Source organism: Salmo salar, unplaced genomic scaffold (genome assembly GCF_905237065.1).
Source record: "Salmo salar unplaced genomic scaffold, Ssal_v3.1, whole genome shotgun sequence".
Taxonomy (NCBI): Eukaryota; Metazoa; Chordata; class Actinopteri; order Salmoniformes; family Salmonidae; genus Salmo; species Salmo salar.
The window spans coordinates 25,001-49,018 of record NW_025547857.1 but is presented as its reverse complement, the minus strand read 5'-3'; the positions used below and the strand labels follow the sequence as shown (position 1 = coordinate 49,018).

Genomic DNA, 24,018 nt, shown 5'->3' with positions numbered 1-24,018 from the left:
AAAATGAACTATCACAACCCTGCTGCATTTTGGTAATCTTTTTCCGACGATGATTTCGCTATATCGTCCTCCGACGAAGAAATCCCTGACAGGATAAACCTCCGGTAGTAGTTGGCAAACCCTAAAAACCTCTGCACCTCCTTTACCGTGGTGGGAGTCGGCCAATTACGCACGGCTGAAATGCGATCACTCTCCATCTCCACCCCTGAGGTGGAAATGCGGTACCCTAGGAAGGAGACGGACTGTTGGAAGAACAGGCATTTCTCAGCCTTGACGTACAGGTCATGACCCAGCACCCTGCGTACCAGAGACACATGCTCGTCGCGTGTAGCGGAGTATATCAGAATGTCGTCGATATACACCACTACACCCTGCCCGTGCAGGTCCCTGAAGATCTCGTCCACAAAGGATTGGAAGACTGATGGAGCGTTCATCAACCCGTACGGCATGACGAGGTACTCATAATGCCTTAAAGGTTGTACTAAACACCGTCTTCCACTCGTCTCCCTCCTGAATACGCACCAGGTTGTACGCGCTCCTGAGATCCAGTTTACTGAAGACGCGCGCCCCGTGCATTGACTCAATCGCCGTGGCGATGAGAGGTAGCGGGTAACTGTACCTCATCGGGATTTGATTGAGACCTCGATAGTCAATGCACGGGGCGTAAACCTCCGTCCTTCTTCTTAACCAAAAAGAAACTCGAGGTGACGGGTGAAGTGGAGGACCGAATGTCCCCCTGACGCAGGAATCAGAGACATCTGCTTGCGACAGGGGATACACGTGACTCCTGGGAAGTGCAGCGTCTACCAGGAAATTTATCGCACAATCCCCCCGTCGATGAGGTGGTAATTGAGTCGCCTTCTTCTTGGAGAAGGCGAGAGCCAAATCGGCAGATTCAGGGGGGATGCGCACGGTGGAGACCTGGTCTGGACTTTCCACCGTGGTAGCACCAACGGAAACCCCTACACACCTCCCCGAGCACTCTCGCGACCACCCCGTGAGAGCCCTCTGTTGCCAGGAAATGGTGGGGTTATGACGAGCCAACCAGGAAAGGCCTAGCACCACGGGAAATGCAGGAGAGTCAATGAGGAAGAGACTGATCTTCTCCTCATGACCCCCTTGCGTCACCATGGCCAGGGAGATGGTGGCTTCCCTGATTAGCCCGGACCCTAATGGTCGACTATCCAGAGCGTGTACCGGGAAAGGTCTAACCACAGGAATAATAACGGGGATCCCTAAACTAAGGGCGAACGCTCTGTCGATAAAATTCCCAGCCGCGCCTGAAACGACGAGCGCCTTATGCTGGGAAAACTCAGGAAAACAAACAGGTACAAACAGGTGGACAACAGAGGACTCTGGATGAGAGTGGTGCAGACTCACCTGGGGTGACGCCAGAGTGCTCTGCCTGCTGCCTCGACTCCCAGAGGGACCAACCCAGAACCGACCGGCAGTGTGCCCTCTGCGGCCACAGATGGTGCACGCGATGGCCCCTCCTCCAGCCTCCCTAAGCGCAGCCCCTCCCTCCCACAGAAATGGCACAACCAAAATCCAACAGTGTGTCTGCGTGGAGAAAGTCTCCTCAATGAATGGGGGAAAGGTGTATTTATCCCGGGACACACCCGATCCCAGGTCTGTCCCATGTCGCTGACGACCCTCCCGGCTCCGACCCACAGACATCCTATTAAGGAAAACAAGAGCAAAGAGGAAGAATTTGGCAGACAGAGTGGGAGGGTCGTCGCAGAGTGGGAGGGTCGTCGCAGAGTGGGAGGGTCGTCAGACAGAGTGGGAGGGTCGTCAGACAGAGTGGGAGGGTCGTATCAGAGTGGGAGGATCGTATCAGAGTGGGAGGGTCGTATCAGAGTGGGAGGGTCGTCGCAGAGTGGGAGGATCGTATCAGAGTGGGAGGGTCGTATCAGAGTGGGAGGGTCGTATCAGAATGGGAGGGTCGTCAGACAAAGTGGGAGGGTCGTATCAGAGTGGGAGGGTCGTCGCAGAGTGGGAGGGTCGTCGCAGAGTGGGAGGGTCGTCGCAGAGTGGGAGGGTCGTATCAGACTGGGAGGGTCGTATCAGAGTGGGAGGATCGTATCAGAGTGGGAGGGTCGTATCAGAGTGGGAGGGTCGTCGCAGAGTGGGAGGATCGTATCAGAGTGGGAGGGTCGTATCAGAGTGGGAGGGTCGTATCAGAATGGGAGGGTCGTCAGACAAAGTGGGAGGGTCGTATCAGAGTGGGAGGGTCGTCAGACAGAGTGGGAGGGTCGTCGCAGAGTGGGAGGGTCGTCGCAGAGTGGGAGGGTCGTCGCAGAGTGGGAGGGTCGTATCAGAGTGGGAGGGTCGTATCAGAGTGGGAGGGTCGTATCAGAGTGGGAGGGTCGTATCAGAGTAGGAGGGTCGTATCAGAGTGGGAGGGTCGTATCAGAGTGGGAGGGTCGTCGCAGAGTGGGAGGGTCGTATCAGAGTGGGAGGGTCGTCGCAGAGTGGGAGGGTCGTATCAGAGTGGGAGGGTCGTATCAGAGTGGGAGGGTCATCGCAGAGTGGGAGGGTCGTATCAGAGTGGGAGGGTCGTATCAGAGTGGGAGGGTCGTATCAGAGTGGGAGGGTCGTCAGACAGAGTGGGAGGGTCGACGCAGAGTGGGAGGGTCGTATAAGAGTGGGAGGGTCGACGCAGAGTGGGAGGGTCATCACAGTATAATAACTGTGTGTAATAACTGTGGGTATAATAACTGTGTGTGTGTGTGTATAATAACTGTGTGTGTATAGTAACTGTGTATAATAATTGTAATAACTGTGTATAATAACTGTGTGTATATAGTAACTGTGTATAATAACTGTAATAACTGTGTATAATAACTGTGTATATTAACTGTATAATAATTGTGTATAATAACTGTGTAATAGCTGTGTGTACAATAACTATAATAACTGTTTATAATACCTGTGTGTATAATAACTGTTTATAATACCTGTGTGTATAATAACTGTATAATAACTGCGTGTATATTAACTGTGTACTATAACTGAGTGTATAATAACTGGGTAATAACTGTGTGCAATAACTGCATGTATAATAACTGTATAATAACTGTTTATAATACCTGTGTGTGTATAATAACTGTATAATAATGGTTTGTAATATCTGTGTAATAACTGTGTATAATACTTTTATAATAACTGTGTGTGTGTATAATAACTGTGTGTAATAACTTTGTGTATAATAACCGTGTGTAATAACTGTAATAACAGTTTATAATACCTGTGCGTGTATAATAACTGTATAATAACTTATTGATAGCTGTGTATAATAACGGTTTATAATAACTGTCTATAATAACTTTATAATAACTGTGTGTATAATAACTTTGCTTGTGTATAATAACTGTGTGTATAATAACTGTGTTTGTGTATAATACCTGTGTGTATAATAACTGTGTTTGTGTATAATACCTGTGTGTACAATAACTGTGTGTAATAACTGTGTGTAATAACTGTGTGTGTAATAACTGTGTGTGTGTATAATACCTGTGTGTGTAATAACTGTGTGTAATAACTGTGTGTGTAATAACTGTGTGTATAATAACTGTGTATAATAACTGTGTATAATAACTGTGTGTGTAATAACTGTGTATAATAACTGTGTATAATAACTGTGTGTATAATAACTGTGTATAATAACTGTGTGTAATAACTGTGTGTATAATAACTGTGTGTATAATAACTGTGTGTATAATAACTGTGTGTAATAACTGTGTGTATAATAACTGTGTATAATAACTGTGTGTGTAATAACTGTGTGTATAATAACTGTGTGTATAATAACTGTGTATAATAACTGTGTATAATAACTGTGTGTATAATAACTGTGTGTATAATAACTGTGTGTGTAATAACTGTGTGTGTAATAACTGTGTGTGTAATAACTGTGTGTATAATAACTTTGTATAATAACTGTGTATAATAACTGTGTGTGTAATAACTGTGTGTAATAACTGTGTGTGTAATAACTGTGTATAATAACTGTGTGTATAATAACTGTGTATAATAACTGTGTGTATAATAACTGTGTGTAATAACTGTGGGTATAATAACTGTGTGTAATAACTGTGTGTAATAACTGTGTGTGTAATAACTGTGTGTAATAACTGTGTGTATAATAACTGTGTATAATAACTGTGTGTATAATAACTGTGTATAATAACTGTGTGTATAATAACTGTGTGTAATAACTGTGTGTGTAATAACTGTGTATAATAACTGTGTGTGTAATAACTGTGTGTGTAATAACTGTGTGTATAATAACTGTGTATAATAACTGTGTATAATAACTGTGTGTGTAATAACTGTGTGTGTAATAACTGTGTGTAATAACTGTGTGTAATAACTGTGTGTGTAATAACTGTGTGTAATAACTGTGTGTATAATAACTGTGTATAATAACTGTGTATAATAACTGTGTGTATAATAACTGTGTGTAATAACTGTGTGTGTAATAACTGTGTGTATAATAACTGTGTATAATAACTGTGTATAATAACTGTGTGTGTAATAACTGTGTATAATAACTGTGTGTGTAATAACTGTGTGTATAATAACTGTGTATAATAACTGTGTGTAATAACTGTGTATAATAACTGTGTGTAATAACTGTGTGTATAATAACTGTGTGTATAATAACTGTGTATAATAACTGTGTGTATAATAACTGTGTGTAATAACTGTGTGTATAATAACTGTGTGTATAATAACTGTGTGTAATAACTGTGTGTATAATAACTGTGTGTAATAACTGTGTGTGTAATAACTGTGTATAATAACTGTGTGTATAATAACTGTGTATAATAACTGTGTGTATAATAACTGTGTGTAATAACTGTGTGTAATAACTGTGTGTGTAATAACTGTGTGTGTAATAACTGTGTGTAATAACTGTGTGTAATAACTGTGTATAATAACTGTGTGTATAATAACTGTGTGTAATAACTGTGTGTGTAATAACTGTGTATAATAACTGTGTGTGTAATAACTGTGTGTGTAATAACTGTGTGTGTAATAACTGTGTGTATAATAACTGTGTGTGTAATAACTGTGTGTAATAACTGTGTGTAATAACTGTGTATAATAACTGTGTGTATAATAACTGTGTATAATAACTGTGTGAGTAATAACTGTGTGTAATAACTGTGTCTATAATAACTGTGTGTGTAATAACTGTGTGTATAATAACTGTGTGTATAATAACTGTGTGTAATAACTGTGTGTAATAACTGTATGTAATAACTTTGTGTGTAATAACTGTGTGTATAATAACTGTGTGTGTAATAACTGTGTGTGTAATAACTGTGTGTGTAATAACTGTGTATAATAACTGTGTATAATAACTGTGTGTAATAACTGTGTGTATAATAACTGTGTGTGTAATAACTGTGTGTATAATAACTGTGTGTAATAACTGTGTGTATAATAACTGTGTGTATAATAACTGTGTATAATAACTGTGTGTGTAATAACTGTGTGTAATAACTGTGTGTATAATAACTGTGTGTGTAATAACTGTGTGTAATAACTCTGTGTGTAATAACTGTGTGTATAATAACTGTGTGTATAATAACTGTGTGTATAATAACTGTGTGTATAATAACTGTGTGTGTAATAACTGTGTGTATAATAACTGTGTATAATAACTGTGTATAATAACTGTGTGTGTAATAACTGTGTGTATAATAACTGTGTATAATAACTGTGTGTAATAACTGTGTATAATAACTGTGTGTAATAACTGTGTGTATAATAACTGTGTGTATAATAACTGTGTATAATAACTGTGTGTATAATAACTGTGTGTAATAACTGTGTGTAATAACTGTGTGTATAATAACTGTGTGTATAATAACTGTGTGTAATAACTGTGTGAATAATAACTGTGTGTAATAACTGTGTGTGTAATAACTGTGTATAATAACTGTGTGTATAATAACTGTGTATAATAACTGTGTGTATAACTGTGTGTGTAATAACTGTGTGTGTAATAACTGTGTGTAATAACTGTGTGTAATAACTGTGTATAATAACTGTGTGTATAATAACTGTGTGTAATAACTGTGTGTGTAATAACTGTGTATAATAACTGTGTGTGTAATAACTGTGTGTGTAATAACTGTGTGTGTAATAACTGTGTGTGTAATAACTGTGTGTAAAAACTGTGTGTGTAATAACTGTGTGTGTAATAACTGTGTGTAATAACTGTGTGTAATAACTGTGTATAATAACTGTGTGTATAATAACTGTGTCTGTAATAACTGTGTGTGTAATAACTGTGTGTAATAACTGTGTGTAATAACTGTGTCTATAATAACTGTGTGTGTAATAACTGTGTGTATAATAACTGTGTGTATAATAACTGTGTGTAATAACTGTGTGTAATAACTGTATGTAATAACTTTGTGTGTAATAACTGTGTGTATAATAACTGTGTGTGTAATAACTGTGTGTGTAATAACTGTGTGTGTAATAACTGTGTATAATAACTGTGTGTATAATAACTGTGTATAATAACTGTGTGTAATAACTGTGTGTATAATAACTGTGTGTTTAATAACTGTGTGTATAATAACTGTGTGTAATAACTGTGTGTATAATAACTGTGTGTATAATAACTGTGTATAATAACTGTGTGTGTAATAACTGTGTGTAATAACTGTGTGTATAATAACTGTGTGTAATAACGCTGTGTATAATAACTGTGTGTATAATAACTGTGTGTATAATAACTGTGTGTGTAATAACGCTGTGTATAATAACTGTGTGTATAATAACTGTGTGTAATAACTCTGTGTGTAATAACTGTGTGTCTAATAACTGTGTGTAATAACTGTGTGTAATAACTGTGTATAATAACTGTGTGTGTAATAACTGTGTGTGTAATAACTGTGTGTAATAACTGTGTGTATAATAACTGTGTGTGTAATAACTGTGTGTGTAATAACTCTGTGTGTAATAACTGTGTGTCTAATAACTGTGTATAATAACTGTGTGTAATAACTGTGTAATAACTGTGTGTGTAATAGCTGTGTGTGTATAATAACTGTGTGTAATAACTGTGTGTATAATAACTGTGTGTATAATAACTGTGTGTAATAACTCTGTGTGTAATAACTGTGTGTCTAATAACTGTGTGTAATAACTGTGTGTAATAACTGTGTATAATAACTGTGTGTGTAATAACTGTGTGTGTAATAACTGTGTGTATAATAACTGTGTGTGTAATAACTGTGTGTGTAATAACTCTGTGTGTAATAACTGTGTGTCTAATAACTGTGTATAATAACTGTGTGTAATAACTGTGTGTGTAATAGCTGTGTGTGTATAATAACTGTGTGTAATAACTGTGTGTAATAACTGTCTCTCCAGTATAGTGGAGCAGCGTGTGTGTAATAACTGTGTGTAATAACTGTGTATAATAACTGTGTGTGTAATAACTGTGTATAATAACTGTGTGTAATAACTGTGTATAATAACTGTGTATAATAACTGTGTGTGTAATAACTGTGTGTGTAATAACTGTGTGTGTAATAACTGTGTGTAATAACTGTGTGTGTAATAACTGTGTGTAATAACTGTGTATAATAACTGTGTGTAATAACTGTGTGTAATAACTGTGTATAATAACTGTGTGTAATAACTGTGTGTGTAATAACTGTGTATAATAACTGTGTGTAATAACTGTGTGTAATAACTGTGTGTAATAACTGTGTTTAATAACTGTGTGTGTAATAACTGTGTATAATAACTGTGTGTAATAACTGTGTGTAATAACTGTGTATAATAACTGTGTGTAATAACTGTGTGTGTAATAACTGTGTATAATAACTGTGTGTAATAACTGTGGGTAATAACTGTGTGTAATAACTGTGTATAATAACTGTGTGTGTAATAACTGTGTATAATAACTGTGTGTAATAACTGTGTGTAATAACTGTGTGTAATAACTGTGTATAATAACTGTGTGTAATAACTGTGTGTGTAATAACTGTGTATAATAACTGTGTGTAATAACTGTGTATAATAACTGTGTGTATAATAACTGTGTATAATAACTGTGTATAATAACTGTGTGTAATAACTGTGTGTAATAACTGTGTATAATAACTGTGTGTGTAATAACTGTGTGTAATAACTGTGTGTAATAACTGTGTATAATAACTGTGTGTAATAACTGTGTATAATAACTGTGTGTGTAATAACTGTGTATAATAACTGTGTGTAATAACTGTGTGTAATAAATGTGTGTAATAACTGTGTATAATAACTGTGTGTAATAACTGTGTGTGTAATAACTGTGTATAATAACTGTGTGTAATAACTGTGTATAATAACTGTGTGTATAATAACTGTGTGTATAATAACTGTGTGTATAATAACTGTGTGTATAATAACTGTGTGTGTAATAACTGTGTGTAATAACTGTGTGTGTAATAACTGTGTGTAATAACTGTGTGTATAATAACTGTGTGTATAATAACTGTGTGTATAATAACTGTGTGTGTAATAACTGTGTGTAATAACTGTGTGTGTAATAACTGTGTGTGTAATAACTGTGTGTGTAATACCTGTGTGTGTAATAACTGTGTGTAATAACTGTGTGTATAATAACTGTGTGTATAATAACTGTGTGTGTAATAACTGTGTGTAATAACTGTGTGTGTAATAACTGTGTGTATAATAACTGTGTGTATAATAACTGTGTGTGTAATAACTGTGTGTAATAACTGTGTGTGTAATAACTGTGTGTAATAACTGTCTCTCTACAGTCTAGTGGAGCAGCGTTTCCACATGTGTGACAGAATGGCCATCTACTTCTTCATCGCTGCTTCCTACACCCCCTGGTAGGTGTGTGTACCCCCTGGTAGGTGTGTATACCCCTGGTAGGTGTGTGTACCCCCCTGGTAGGTGTTAGTACCCCCTGGTAGGTGTGTGTACCCCCTGGTAGGTGTTAGTACCCCCTGGTAGGTGTGTGTACCCCCTGGTAGGTGTGTGTACCCCCTGGTAGGTGTGTGTACCCCCTGGTAGGTGTGTGTACCCCCTGGTAGGTGTGTGTGTGTGTGTGTGTGTGTGTGTGTGTGTGTGTGTGTGTGTGTGTGTGTGTGTGTGTGTGTGTGTGTGTGTGTGTGTGTGTGTGTGTGTGTGTCAACATTAACGGGCGTATCAACAGGAGAGGGAGGATGGAAATCAAACCGCTAACTGGGCAGATTTGTTGCCACTCAAGACCGTTTTGTGCCTGTGAGAGCATTTTAGCTAAGCCTTTTCCTAAACTTAACCTCATTCTCCTAACCTGCTACGTTAATTCTCCTAACCTGCTACGTTAATTCTCCTAACCTCCTAACCTGCTACGTTAATTCTCCTAACCTGCTACGTTAATTCTCCTAACCTGCTACGTTAATTCTCCTAACCTGCTGGGTTAATTCTCCTAACCTGCTACGTTAATTCTCCTAACCTGCTATGTTAATTCTCCTAACCTGCTGCGTTAATTCTCCTAACCTCCTAACCTCCTACGCTAATTCTCCTAACCTGCTACGTTAATTCTCCTAACCTGCTGCGTTAATTCTCCTAACCTCCAAACCTCCTACGTTAATTCTCCTAACCTGCTATGTTAATTCTCCTAACCTCCTAACCTGCTACGTTAATTCTCCTAACCTGCTACGTTAATTCTCCTAACCTGCTACGTTAATTCTCCTAACCTGCTACGTTAATTCTCCTAACCTGCTGTGTTAATTCTCCTAACCTGCTACGTTAATTCTCCTAACCTGCTACGTTAATTCTCCTAACCTGCTACGTTAATTCTCCTAACCTGCTACGTTAATTCTCCTAACCTGCTACGTTAATTCTCCTAACCTGCTGCGTTAATTCTCCTAACCTGCTACAATAATTCTCCTAACCTGCTACGTTAATTTTCCTAACCTGCTACGCTAATTCTCCTAACCTGCTACGTTAATTCTCCTAACCTCCTAACCTGCTACGTTAATTCTCCTAACCTGCTGCGTTAATTCTCCTAACCTGCTACGTTAATTCTCCTAACCTGCTACGTTAATTCTCCTAACCTGCTACGTTAATTCTCCTAACCTGCTACGTTAATTCTCCCAAGCTCCTAACCTGCTACATTAATTCTCCTAACCTGCTACGTTAATTCTCCTAACCTGCTACGTTAATTCTCCTAACCTGCTACGTTAATTTTCCTAACCTACTGCGTTAATTCTCCTAACCTGCTACGTTAATTCTCCTAACCTGATCCGTTAATTCTCCTAACCTGCTACGTTAATTCTCCTAACCTGCTACGTTAATTCTCCTAACCTGCTACGTTAATTCTCCTAACCTGCTAACCTGCTACGTTAATTCTCCTAACCTGCTACGTTAATTCTCCTAACCTGCTACGTTAATTCTCCTAACCTGCTACGTTAATTCTCCTAACCTGCTACAGTACGTTAATTCTCCTAACCTGCTACGTTAATTCTCCTAACCTGCTACAGTACGTTAATTCTCCTAACCTGCTAACCTGCTACGTTAATTCTCCTAACCTGCTACGTTAATTCTCCTAACCTGCTACGTTAATTCTCCCTAACCTGCTACGTTAATTCTCCTAACCTGCTAACCTGCTACGTTAATTCTCCTAACCTGCTACGTTAATTCTCCTAACCTGCTACGTTAATTCTCCTAACCTGCTACGTTAATTCTCCTAACCTGCTGCGTTAATTCTCCTAACCTGCCACGTTAATTCTCCCTAACCTGCTACGTTAATTCTCCTAACCTGCTGCGTTAATTCTCCTAACCTGCTACGTTAATTCTCCTAACCTGCTACGTTAATTCTCCTAACCTGCTGCGTTAATTCTCCTAACCTGCTACGTTAATTCTCCTAACCTGCTATGTTAATTCTCCTAACCTGCTGCGTTAATTCTCCTAACCTCCTAACCTCCTACGCTAATTCTCCTAACCTGCTACGTTAATTCTCCTAACCTGCTGCGTTAATTCTCCTAACCTCCAAACCTCCTACGTTAATTCTCCTAACCTGCTATGTTAATTCTCCTAACCTCCTAACCTGCTACGTTAATTCTCCTAACCTGCTACGTTAATTCTCCTAACCTGCTGCGTTAATTCTCCTAACCTCCTAACCTGCTGCGTTAATTCTCCTAACCTGCTATGTTAATTCTCCTAACCTGCTACGTTAATTCTCCTAACCTGCTACGTTAATTATCCTAACCTGCTACGTTAATTCTCCTAACCTGCTACGTTAATTCTCCTAACCTGCTACGTTAATTCTCCTAACCTGCTACGTTAATTCTCCTAACCTGCTACGTTAATTCTCCTAACCTGCTGTGTTAATTCTCCTAACCTGCTACGTTAATTCTCCTAACCTGCTACGTTAATTCTCCTAACCTGCTACGTTAATTCTCCTAACCTGCTACGTTAATTCTCCTAACCTGCTACGTTAATTCTCCTAACCTGCTACGTTAATTCTCCTAACCTGCTAATCTGATACGTTAATTCTCCTAACCTGCTATGTTAATCCTCCTAACCTGCTACGTTAATTCTCCTAACCTGCTACGTTAATTCTCCTAACCTGCTACGCTAATTCTCCTAACCTGCTAACCTGCTACGTTAATTCTCCTAACCTGCCACGTTAATTCTCCTAACCTGCTACGTTAATTCTCCTAACCTGCTACGTTAATTCTCCTAACCTGCTACGTTAATTTTCCTAACCTACTGCGTTAATTCTCCTAACCTGCTACGTTAATTCTCCTAACCTGATCCGTTAATTCTCCTAACCTGCTACGTTAATTCTCCTAACCTGCTACGTTAATTCTCCTAACCTGCTACGTTAATTCTCCTAATCTGCTACGTTAATTCTCCTAACCTGCTAACCTGCTACGTTAATTCTCCTAACCTGCTACGTTAATTCTCCTAACCTGCTACGTTAATTCTCCTAACCTGCTACGTTAATTCTCCTAACCTGCTACAGTACGTTAATTCTCCTAACCTGCTACAGTACGTTAATTCTCCTAACCTGCTGCGTTAATTCTCTTAACCTGCTGCGTTAATTCTCCCTAACCTGCTGCGTTAATTCTCCTAACCTACTACGTTAGTTCTCCTAACCTGCTACGTTAATTCTCCGAACCTGCTACAGTACGTTAATTCTCCTAACCTGCTAACCTGCTACGTTAATTCTCCTAACCTGCTACGTTAATTCTCCTAACCTGCTACGTTAATTCTCCTAACCTGCTACGTTAATTCTCCCTAACCTGCTACGTTAATTCTCCTAACCTGCTAACCTGCTACGTTAATTCTCCTAACCTGCTACGTTAATTCTCCTAACCTGCTACGTTAATTCTCCTAACCTGCTACGTTAATTCTCCTAACCTGCTGCGTTAATTCTCCTAACCTGCCACGTTAATTCTCCCTAACCTGCTATGTTAATTCTCCTAACCTGCTGCGTTAATTCTCCTAACCTGCTACGTTAATTCTCCTAACCTGCTGCGTTAATTCTCCTAACCTGCTACGTTAATCCTCCTAACCTGCTACAGTATGTTAATTCTCCTAACCTGCTACGTTAATTCTCCTAACCTGCTACGTTAATTCTCCTATTCTGCCACGTTAATTCTCCTAACCTGCTACGTTAATTCTCCTAACCTGCTACGTTAATTCTCCTAACCTGCTACGTTAATTCTCCTAACCTGCTACGTTAATTCTCCTAACCTGCTGCGTTAATTCTCCTAACCTGCTACGTTAATTCTCCTAACCTGCTGCGTTAATTCTCCTAACCTGCTGCGTTAATTCTCCTAACGTTAATTCTCCTAACCTGTTGCGTTAATTCTCCTAACCTGCTATGTTAATTCTCCTAACCTGCTACGTTAATTCTCCTAACCTGCTACGTTAATTCTCCTAACCTGCTACAGTACGTTAATTCTCCTAACCTGCTACGTTAATTCTCCTAACCTGCTACGTTAATTCTCCTAACCTGCTACGTTAATTCTCCTATTCTGCCACGTTAATTCTCCTAACCTGCTACGTTAATTCTCCTAACCTGCTACGTTAATTCTCCTAACCTGCTACGTTAATTCTCCTAACCTGCTACGTTAATTCTCCTAACCTGCTACATTAATTCTCCCTAACCTGCTACGTTAATTCTCCTAACCTGCTACGTTAATTCTCCTAACCTGCTACATTAATTCTCCTAACCTGCTACGTTAATTCTCCTAACCTGCTACGTTAATTCTCCTAACCTGCTGCGTTAATTCTCCTAACCTGCTGCGTTAATTCTCCTAACGTTAATTCTCCTAACCTGCTGCGTTAATTCTCCTAACCTGCTATGTTAATTCTCCTAATCTGCTACGTTAATTCTCCTAACCTGCTACGTTAATTCTCCTAACCTGCTACAGTACGTTAATTCTCCTAACCTGCTACAGTACGTTAATTCTCCTAACCTGCTACGTTAATTCTCCTAACCTGCTACGTTAATTCTCCTAACCTGCTACGTTAATTCTCCTATTCTGCCACGTTAATTCTCCTAACCTGCTACGTCAATTCTCCTAACCTGCTACGTTAATTCTCCTAACCTGCTACGTTAATTCTCCTAACCTGCTACGTTAATTCTCCTAACCTGCTACGTTAATTCTCCTAACCTGCTACATTAATTCTCCTAACCTGCTACGTTAATTCTCCTAACCTGCTACGTTAATTCTCCTAACCTGCTGCGTTAATTCTCCTAACCTCCTAACCTGCTACGTTAATTCTCCCTAACGTGCTACGTTAATTCTCCTAACCTGCTACGTTAATTCTCCTAACCTGCTACGTTAATTCTCCTAACCTGCTACGTTAATTCTCCTAACCTCCTAACCTGCTACGTTAATTCTCCTAACCTGCTACGTTAATTCTCCTAACCTGCTACGTTAATTCTCCTAACCTGCTATGTTAATTCTCCTAACCTGCTACGTTAATTCTCCTAATCTGCTACGTTAATTCTCCTAACCTGCTATGTTAATTCTCCTAACCTGCTACGTTAATTCTCCTAACCTGCTACGTTAATTCTCCTAACCTCCTAACCTGCTACGTTAATTCTCCTAACCTGCTACGTTAATTCTCCTAACCTGCTATGTTAATCCTCCTAACCTGCTACGTTAATTCTCCTAACCTGCTACGTTAATTCTCCTAACCTGCTACGCTAATTCTCCTAACCTGCTACGCTAATTCTCCTAACCTGCTAACCTGCTACGTTAATTCTCCTAACCTGCAACGTAAACGAAGCATCATTATCGCTACCCAGGAACTGACCAATGAAAACGCGTTAACAAACAAAAAAACAACGTCGCTCAATCAAAACTGTCTGACCAATCACAGAGCGCTGATGTTACACGCACTTATTCCACCAATCCCACGGTCACACACCTTCCATATGAAGCTTCCCGTACCTGAGATAGAAAGAGTTGGGTCCGTGGTCATGTGTTTCCAGGTTAATAATGAGGGAGTTGGGTGTTTCCAGGTTAATGCTGAGGGAGTTGGGTGTTTCCAGGTTAATGCTGAGGGAGTTGGGTGTTTCCAGGTTAATGCTGAGGGAGTTGGGTGTTTCCAGGTTAATGCTGAGGGAGTTGGGTGTTTCCAGGTTAATGCTGAGGGAGTTGGGTGTTTCCAGGTTAATGCTGAGGGAGTTGGGTGTTTCCAGGTTAATGCTGAGGGAGTTGGGTCCATGGTCATGTGTTTCCAGGTTAATGCTGAGGGAGTTGGGTGTTTCCAGGTTAATGCTGAGGGAGTTGGGTGTTTCCAGGTTAATGCTGAGGGAGTTGGGTGTTTCCAGGTTAATGCTGAGGGAGTTGGGTCCGTGGTCGTCTCACATGCGGTGGATTATCTGGATCATGGCGATTATCGGCTCCACATATGTCTTCTACTTTCACGAGAGGTACCACACACACACACACACACACACACACACACAAGCACACACACACACACACACACACACACACACACACACACACACACACACTCGCATCACTATCCCTGACGTTAATGATCTGAGGTGATGTCACTCCCTGCAGGTATAAACTGGTGGAGTTACTTGGATACGTGGCCATGGGGGCGGGGCCTGCACTGGTCATCCTGTCCATGGTAACACACACACACACACACACACACACACACACACACACACACACACACACACACACACACACACACACACACACACACACACACACACACACACACACCAATTGATCGTCCAGAAACATTTACCTAAAGTCAATGTTCCAACTTTCAAAGTAGTTTATCCCCTAAGCCCTGACCGTGTGTGTGTGTGTGTGTGTTGCAGGCGGACACGGCAGGTTTGTGTGAGCTGGCGGTGGGCGGGATTTTCTACGTAGTGGGTGTGGCCTTCTTTAAGAGCGATGGAGTCGTCCCATTCGCTCACGCCATCTGGCACCTGTTCGTTGCCATGGGAGCAGCCACACACTACTACGCTATCTGGAGACACCTGTACACACCTGGACACTGACACACACACACACACACACACACACACACACACACACACACACACACACACACACACACACACACCTAACGTGGTGCTACTGGTCTGACTGTTTATTATTAGTTGTAATAGTAGGATCACTCTCTCTGTCCAATTAGAGACAGGAACCAATTAACAACCAGAAGGATCTCTGTCCAATTAGAGACAGGAACCAATTAACTACCAGAAGGATCTCTGTCCAATTAGAGACAGGAACCAATTAACAACCAGAAGGATCTCTGTCCAATTAGAGACAGGAACCAATTAACTACCAGAAGGATCTCTGTCCAATTAGAGACAGGAACCAATTAACTACCAGAAGGATCTCTGTCCAATTAGAGACAGGAATCAATGAACTACCAGAAGGATCTCTGTCCAATTAGAGACAGGAACCAATTAACAACCAGAAGGATCTCTGTCCAATTAGAGACAGGAACCAATGAACTACCAGAAGGATCTCTGTCCAATTAGAGACAGGAACCAATGAACTACCAGAAGGAAGACCTGACCTGCACTACAGTCAACCTCTTCATAATGACACCTTTACGGAGTAATACTGTGGTACCTTTATACTGACACCTTTATACCGACACCTTTACGGAGTAATACTGTGGTACCTTTATACTGACACCTTTAAGGAGTAATACTGTGGTACCTTTATACTGACACCTTTAAGGGGTAATACTGTGGTACCTTTATACTGACACCTTTAAGGAGTAATACTGTGGCACCTTTATACTGACACCTTTAAGGAGTAATACTGTGGTACCTTTATACTGACACCTTTAAGGAGTAATACTGTGGTACCTTTATACTGACACCTTTAAGGGGTAATACTGTGGTACCTTTATACTGACACCTTTAAGGAGTAATACTGTGTTACCTTTATACCGACACCTTTAAGGAGTAATACTGTGGTACCTTTATACTGACACCTTTAAGGAGTAATACTGTGGTACCTTTATACTGACACCTTTAAGGAGTAATACTGTGGTACCTTTATACTGACACCTTTAAGGAGTAATACTGTGGTACCTTTATACTGACACCTTTATACTGACACCTTTAAGGGGTAATACTGTGGTACCTTTATACTGACACCTTTAAGGAGTAATACTGTGGTACCTTTATACTGACACCTTTAAGGGGTAATACTGTGGTACCTTTATACTGACACCTTTAAGGAGTAATACTGTGTTACCTTTATACTGACACCTTTAAGGAGTAATACTGTGGTACCTTTATACTGACACCTTTACGGAGTAATACTGTGGTACCTTTATACTGACACCTTTATACTGACACCTTTAAGGAGTAATACTGTGGTACCTTTATACTGACACCTTTAAGGGGTAATACTGTGGTACCTTTATACTGACACCTTTATACTGACACCTTTAAGGAGTAATACTGTGGTACCTTTATACTGACACCTTTAAGGGGTAATACTGTGGTACCTTTATACTGACACCTTTAAGGGGTAATACTGTGTTACCTTTATACTGACACCTTTAAGGAGTAATACTGTGGTACCTTTATACTGACACCTTTAAGGAGTAATACTGTGGTACCTTTATACCGACACCTTTAAGGAGTAATACTGTGTTACCTTTATACTGACACCTTTAAGGAGTAATACTGTGGTACCTTTATACCGACACCTTTAAGGAGTAATACTGTGGTACCTTCATAATGACACCTTTACGGAGTAATACTGTGGTACCTTTATACTGACACCTTTAAGGAGTAATACTGTGGTACCTTTATACTGACACCTTTATACTGACACCTTTAAGGAGTAATACTGTGGTACCTTTATACTGACACCTTTAAGGGGTAATACCGTGGTACCTTTATACCGACACCTTTAAGGAGTAATACTGTGGTACCTTTATACTGACACCTTTAAGGGGTAATACTGTGGTACCTTTATACTGACACCTTTAAGGAGTAATACTGTGGTACCTTTATACTGACACCTTTATACCGACACCTTTAAGGGGTAATACTGTGGTACCTTTATACCGACACCTTTAAGGAGTAATACTGTGGTACCTTTATACTGACACCTTTAAGGAGTAATACTGTGGTACCTTTATACTGACACCTTTAAGGAGTAATACTGTGGTACCTTTATACTGACACCTTTAAGGAGTAATACTGTGTTACCTTTATACTGACACCTTTAAGGAGTAATACTGTGGTACCTTTATACCGACACCTTTAAGGAGTAATACTGTGGTACCTTTATACTGACACCTTTAAGGGGTAATACTGTGGTACCTTTATACTGACACCTTTAAGGAGTAATACTGTGGTACCTTTATACTGACACCTTTAAGGAGTAATACTGTGTTACCTTTATACTGACACCTTTATACTGACACCTTTAAGGAGTAATACTGTGGTACCTTTATACTGACACCTTTAAGGAGTAATACTGTGGTACCTTTATACTGACACCTTTAAGGAGTAATACTGTGGTACCTTTATACTGACACCTTTAAGGGGTAATACTGTGGTACCTTTATACTGACACCTTTAAGGAGTAATACTGTGGTACCTTTATACTGACACCTTTAAGGAGTAATACTGTGGTACCTTTATACTGACACCTTTAAGGAGTAACACTGTGGTACCTTTATACTGACACCTTTAAGGAGTAATGCTGTGGCACCTTTATACTGACACCTTTAAGGAGTAATGCTGTGGTACCTTTATACCGACACCTTTAAGGAGTAATACTGTGGTACCTTCATAATGACACCTTTATACTGACACCTTTAAGGGGTAATACTGTGGTACCTTTATACTGACACCTTTAAGGAGTAACACTGTGGTACCTTTATACTGACACCTTTAAGGAGTAATACTGTGGTACCTTCATAATGACACCTTTAAGGGTAATACTGTGGTACCTTTATACTGACACCTTTAAAGAGTAATACTGTGGTACCTTTATACTGATACCTTTAAGGAGTAATACTGTGGTACCTTTATACTGACACCTTTAAAGAGTAATACTGTGGTACCTTTATACTGACACCTTTAAGGAGTAATACTGTGGTACCTTTATACTGACACCTTTAAGGAGTAATACTGTGGTACCTTTATACTGACACCTTTAAGGAGTAATACTGTGGTACCTTTATACTGACACCTTTAAGGAGTAATACTGTGTTACCTTTATACTGACACCTTTAAGGAGTAATACTGTGGTACCTTTATACTGACACCTTTAAGGAGTAATACTGTGTTACCTTTATACTGACACCTTTAAGGAGTAATACTGTGGTACCTTTATACTGACACCTTTAAGGGGTAATACTGTGTTACCTTTATACTGACACCTTTATACTGACACCTTTAAGGGGTAATACTGTGGTACCTTTATACTGACACCTTTAAGGAGTAATACTGTGGTACCTTTATACTGACACCTTTAAGGAGTAATGCTGTGGTACCTTTATACTGACACCTTTAAGGAGTAATACTGTGGTACCTTTATACTGACACCTTTAAGGAGTAATACTGTGGTACCTTTATACTGACACCTTTAAGGAGTAACACTGTGGTACCTTTATACTGACACCTTTAAGGAGTAATACTGTGTTACCTTTATACTGACACCTTTAAGGAGTAATACTGTGTTACCTTTATACTGACACCTTTATACTGACACCTTTAAGGGGTAATACTGTGGTACCTTTATACTGACACCTTTAAGGAGTAATACTGTGGTACCTTTATACCGACACCTTTATACTGACACCTTTAAGGAGTAATACTGTGGTACCTTTATACTGACACCTTTAAGGAGTAATACTGTGGTACCTTTATACTGTGGTACCTTTATACTGACACCTTTAAGGGGTAATACTGTGGTACCTTTATACTGTGGTACCTTTATACTGACACCTTTAAGGAGTAATACTGTGGTACCTTTATACTGACACCTTTAAGGAGTAATACTGTGGTACCTTTATACTGTGGTACCTTTATACTGACACCTTTACGGAGTAATACTGTGGTACCTTTATACTGACACCTTTAAGGAGTAATACTGTGGTACCTTTATACTGACACCTTTAAGGAGTAATACTGTGGTACCTTTATACTGACACCTTTAAGGAGTAATACTGTGGTACCTTTATACTGACACCTTTAAGGAGTAATACTGTGGTACCTTTATACTGACACCTTTATACTGACACCTTTAAGGGGTAATACTGTGGTACCTTTATACTGACACCTTTAAGGAGTAATACTGTGGTACCTTTATACTGACACCTTTAAGGGCTAATACTGTGGTACCTTTATACTGACACCTTTAAGGAGTAATACTGTGGTACCTTTATACTGACACCTTTAAGGAGTAATACTGTGGTACCTTTATACTGACACCTTTAAGGAGTAATACTGTGGTACCTTTATACTGACACCTTTAAGGAGTAATGCTGTGGCACCTTTATACTGACACCTTTAAGGGGTAATACTGTGGCACCTTTATAATAATTCCACATTGACATTACGGGGTAAATGTGTGTAGAGGCCAGTGACAAATAATCTCAATATAATCTATTTTAAATTCAGGCTGTAACACAAAATGAATACTTTCTGAAGGCACTGTAGATGTCAGTCAGTCCTGTCTAGTATAACTATATCTAGATGTCTCAGTCAGTCCTGTCTAGTATAACTATATCTAGATGGCTCAGGTCAGTCCTGTCTAGTATAACTATATCTAGATGGCTCAGTCAGTCCTGTCTAGTATAACTATATCTAGATGGCTCAGTCAGTCCTGTCTAGTATAACTATATCTAGATGGCTCAGTCAGTCCTGTCTAGTATAACTATATCTAGATGGCTCAGTCAGCCCTGTCTAGTATAACTATATCTAGATGTCTCAGTCATTCCTGTCTAGTATAACTATATCTAGATGTCTCAGTCAGCCCTGTCTAGTATAACTATATCTAGATGGCTCAGTCAGCCCTGTCTAGTATAACTATATCTAGATGGCTCAGTCAGTCCTGTCTAGTATAACTATATCTAGATGGCTCAGTCAGTCCTGTCTAGTATAACTATATCTAGATGGCTCAGTCAATCCTGTCTAGTATAACTATATCTAGATGGCTCAGTCAGTCCTGTCTAGTATAACTATATCTAGATGGCTCAGTCAGTCCTGTCTAGTATAACTATATCTAGATGGCTCAGTCAGTCCTGTCTAGTATAACTATATCTAGATAGCTCAGTCAGTCCTGTCTAGTATAACTATATCTAGATGGCTCAGTCAGTCCTGTCTAGTATAACTATATCTAGATGTCTCAGTCAGTCCTGTCTAGTATAACTATATCTAGATGGCTCAGTCAGTCCTGTCTAGTATAACTATATCTAGATGGCTCAGTCAGTCCTGTCTAGTATAACTATATCTAGATGGCTCACTCAGTCTTGTCTAGTATAACTACATCTAGATAGCTCAGTCAGTCCTGTCTAGTATAACTATATCTAGATGGCTCAGTCAATCCTGTCTAGTATAACTATATCTAGATAGCTCAGTCAGCCCTGTCTAGTATAACTATATCTAGATGGCTCAGTCAGTCCTGTCTAGTATAACTATATCTAGATGGCTCAGTCAGTCCTGTCTAGTATAACTATATCTAGATGGCTCAGTCAGTCCTGTCTAGTATAACTATATCTAGATGGCTCAGTCAGTCCTGTCTAGTATAACTATATCTAGATGGCTCAGTCAGTCCTGTCTAGTATAACTATATCTAGATGGCTCAGTCAGTCCTGTCTAGTATAACTATATCTAGATGGCTCAGTCAGTCCTGTCTAGTATAACTATATCTAGATGGCTCAGTCAGTCCTGTCTAGTATAACTATATCTAGATGGCTCAGTCAGTCCTGTCTAGTATAACTATATCTAGATGGCTCAGTCAGTCCTGTCTAGTATAACTATATCTAGATGGCTCAGTCAGTCCTGTCTAGTATAACTATATCTAGATGGCTCACTCAGTCTTGTCTAGTATAACTACATCTAGATAGCTCAGTCAGTCCTGTCTAGTATAACTATATCTAGATGGCTCAGTCAATCCTGTCTAGTATAACTATATCTAGATAGCTCAGTCAGTCCTGTCTAGTATAACTATATCTAGATGGCTCAGTCAGTCTTGTCTAGTATAACTATATCTAGATGGCTCAGTCAGTCCTATCTAGTATAACTACATCTAGATGGCTCAGTCAGTCCTGTCTAGTATAACTATATCTAGATGGCTCAGTCAGTCCTGTCTAGTATAACTATATCTAGATGGCTCAGTCAGTCCTGTCTAGTATAACTATATCTAGATGGCTCAGTCAGTCCTGTCTAGTATAACTATATCTAGATGGCTCAGTCAGTCCTGTCTAGTATAACTATATCTAGATGGCTCAGTCAGTCCTGTCTAGTATAACTATATCTAGATGGCTCAGTCAGTCCTGTCTAGTATAACTATATCTAGATGTCTCAGTCAGTCCTGTCTAGTATAACTATATCTAGATGGCTCAGTCAGTCCTGTCTAGTATAACTATATCTAGATGGCTCAGTCAGCCCTGTCTAGTATAACTATATCTAGATGTCTCAGTCATTCCTGTCTAGTATAACTATATCTAGATGGCTCAGTCAGTCCTGTCTAGTATAACTATATCTAGATGGCTCAGTCAGTCCTGTCTAGTATAACTATATCTAGATGGCTCAGTCAGTCCTGTCTAGTACAACTATATCTAGATGGCTCAGTCATTCCTGTCTAGTATAACTATATCTAGATGGCTCAGTCAGTCCTGTCTAGTATAACTATATCTAGATGGCTCAGTCAGTCCTGTCTAGTATAACTATATCTAGATGGCTCAGTCAGTCCTGTCTAGTATAACTATATCTAGATAGCTCAGTCAGTCCTGTCTAGTATAACTATATCTAGATGGCTCAGTCAGTCCTGTCTAGTATAACTATATCTAGATGGCTCAGTCAGTCCTGTCTAGTATAACTATATCTAGAATAACTATATGTAGATAGCTCAGTCAGTCCTATCTAGTATAACTATATCTATGATCTTCACTCAGGAACTAAGAGATTTATATCAGAGAAACTGTTGATTTAAAAAGAGATTTACAGCATTTCTTGTACATAGTTTTCCCCCCCGCCTCATTTTAGGGGACCAAAAGTTATTGGGGGAAGAATTACCTTGTGTGTATTACATCAGTCAAAAGGTGAGTATTTGGTCCCGTATTTCACAGCACTCGCTGGCGACTCTACAAGCTGTTTGTTCTGTGTTTCAGATTATTTTGGGCACAACAACAACAAGTCCCAATACTTTTGGCGCTCGCTGCAAAATAACAAGATATTTACAAACTAATTTACAAGTTAATTTATTGAAAACATACAGTAACATTTATTGAAAACATAAATCATTTAAGGTTATATTTTAGCGTGTGTGTGTGTGTGTGTGTGTGTGAGGCCAGTCAGTGTTCTGAGTCTCTGTGGCAGCGCTGCGTTGGCGTCTCCGTGCCAACGGGGGGAAGTGGCGACGGGAGGAGGCGGGGTCAGAACACTCAGCGCCACGCTCGGAAGTTTCAGCAGCGACCATAACTCCTCCCCTCTGGTCACTACGGCGACAACGTCCTCCTCACTGCCGCACCAGGAGACCGCTCCGCTCCGAAGCTTAGAGAGGAACAGAGAAACCCTACGCACACACACACACACACACACACACACAGACACACACACACACACACACACACACACACACACACACACACACACACACACACACACACACACACACACACACACACACACACACACACACACACTAAGTAGGGAACAGCTGTAGTGTGTGTAATTGTGTGACTGTAGCATGTAGGCCAGCAGTGAACAGGAAGCCCATTGTGTGTGTGTGTGTGTGCTGTGTGTGTGTGTGTGTGTGTGTGTGTGTGTGTGTGTGTGTGTGTGTGTGTGTGTGTGTTACCTGGGTATGAGGTCATGGGAACGGGAAGCCAGTTTAGCGAGCGCGCTCAGTAAGGAGGTAACCACCCTAGGGGAGGGGCTTCCAGAGGAAGTGATCTCGAAGAGGACTGCCTCCAATGTCTCGAAACAGGAAGTAACCAGATCCACAGAACACCGAGAGTCAAATGACACCGACAGGTACTCACCGAGTACCCACACCTACACACACACACAGAGAGACACACACACACACACACACACACACACACACACACACACACACACACACACACACACACACACACACACACACACACACACACTCAGTCTCGATCTGTCACCATGTGTCTCTAAAGGTTTCTCTCTCACTGTGTTTATAATATAGTGTGTATTATAGTGTATATTATAGTATATATTATAGTATATATTATAGTATATAGTGTATATTATAGTGTATATTATAGTGTATATTATAGTATATAGTATATATTATAGTGTAT

At 39.9% G+C, this 24,018-nt stretch overlaps 2 protein-coding genes across 3 annotated transcripts in view; one reads left to right on the top strand and one right to left on the bottom strand.

Annotated features, from left to right (window-relative positions):
* Positions 1 to 15,526, top strand: part of LOC106596395 (monocyte to macrophage differentiation factor 2) — a 36,935-nt gene extending 21,409 nt beyond the window's left edge. The window contains exons 4-7 of the mRNA XM_045711661.1: positions 8,802 to 8,876; positions 14,831 to 14,932; positions 15,072 to 15,141; positions 15,344 to 15,526. Of these exons, the coding sequence (XP_045567617.1) occupies positions 8,802 to 8,876; positions 14,831 to 14,932; positions 15,072 to 15,141; positions 15,344 to 15,526 (430 nt within the window). The remainder of the gene's footprint in view (positions 1 to 8,801; positions 8,877 to 14,830; positions 14,933 to 15,071; positions 15,142 to 15,343) is intronic.
* Positions 15,527 to 22,925: 7,399 nt separating this feature from the next.
* Positions 22,926 to 24,018, bottom strand: part of LOC106594699 (AP-5 complex subunit zeta-1) — a gene marked incomplete at its 5' end in the record, with an annotated part of 21,489 nt that continues 20,396 nt past the window's right edge. For both annotated transcript variants that reach the window (XM_045711655.1, XM_045711657.1), the window contains 2 exon segments: positions 22,926 to 23,255; positions 23,541 to 23,737. In XM_045711655.1, the coding sequence (XP_045567611.1) occupies positions 22,991 to 23,255; positions 23,541 to 23,737 (462 nt within the window).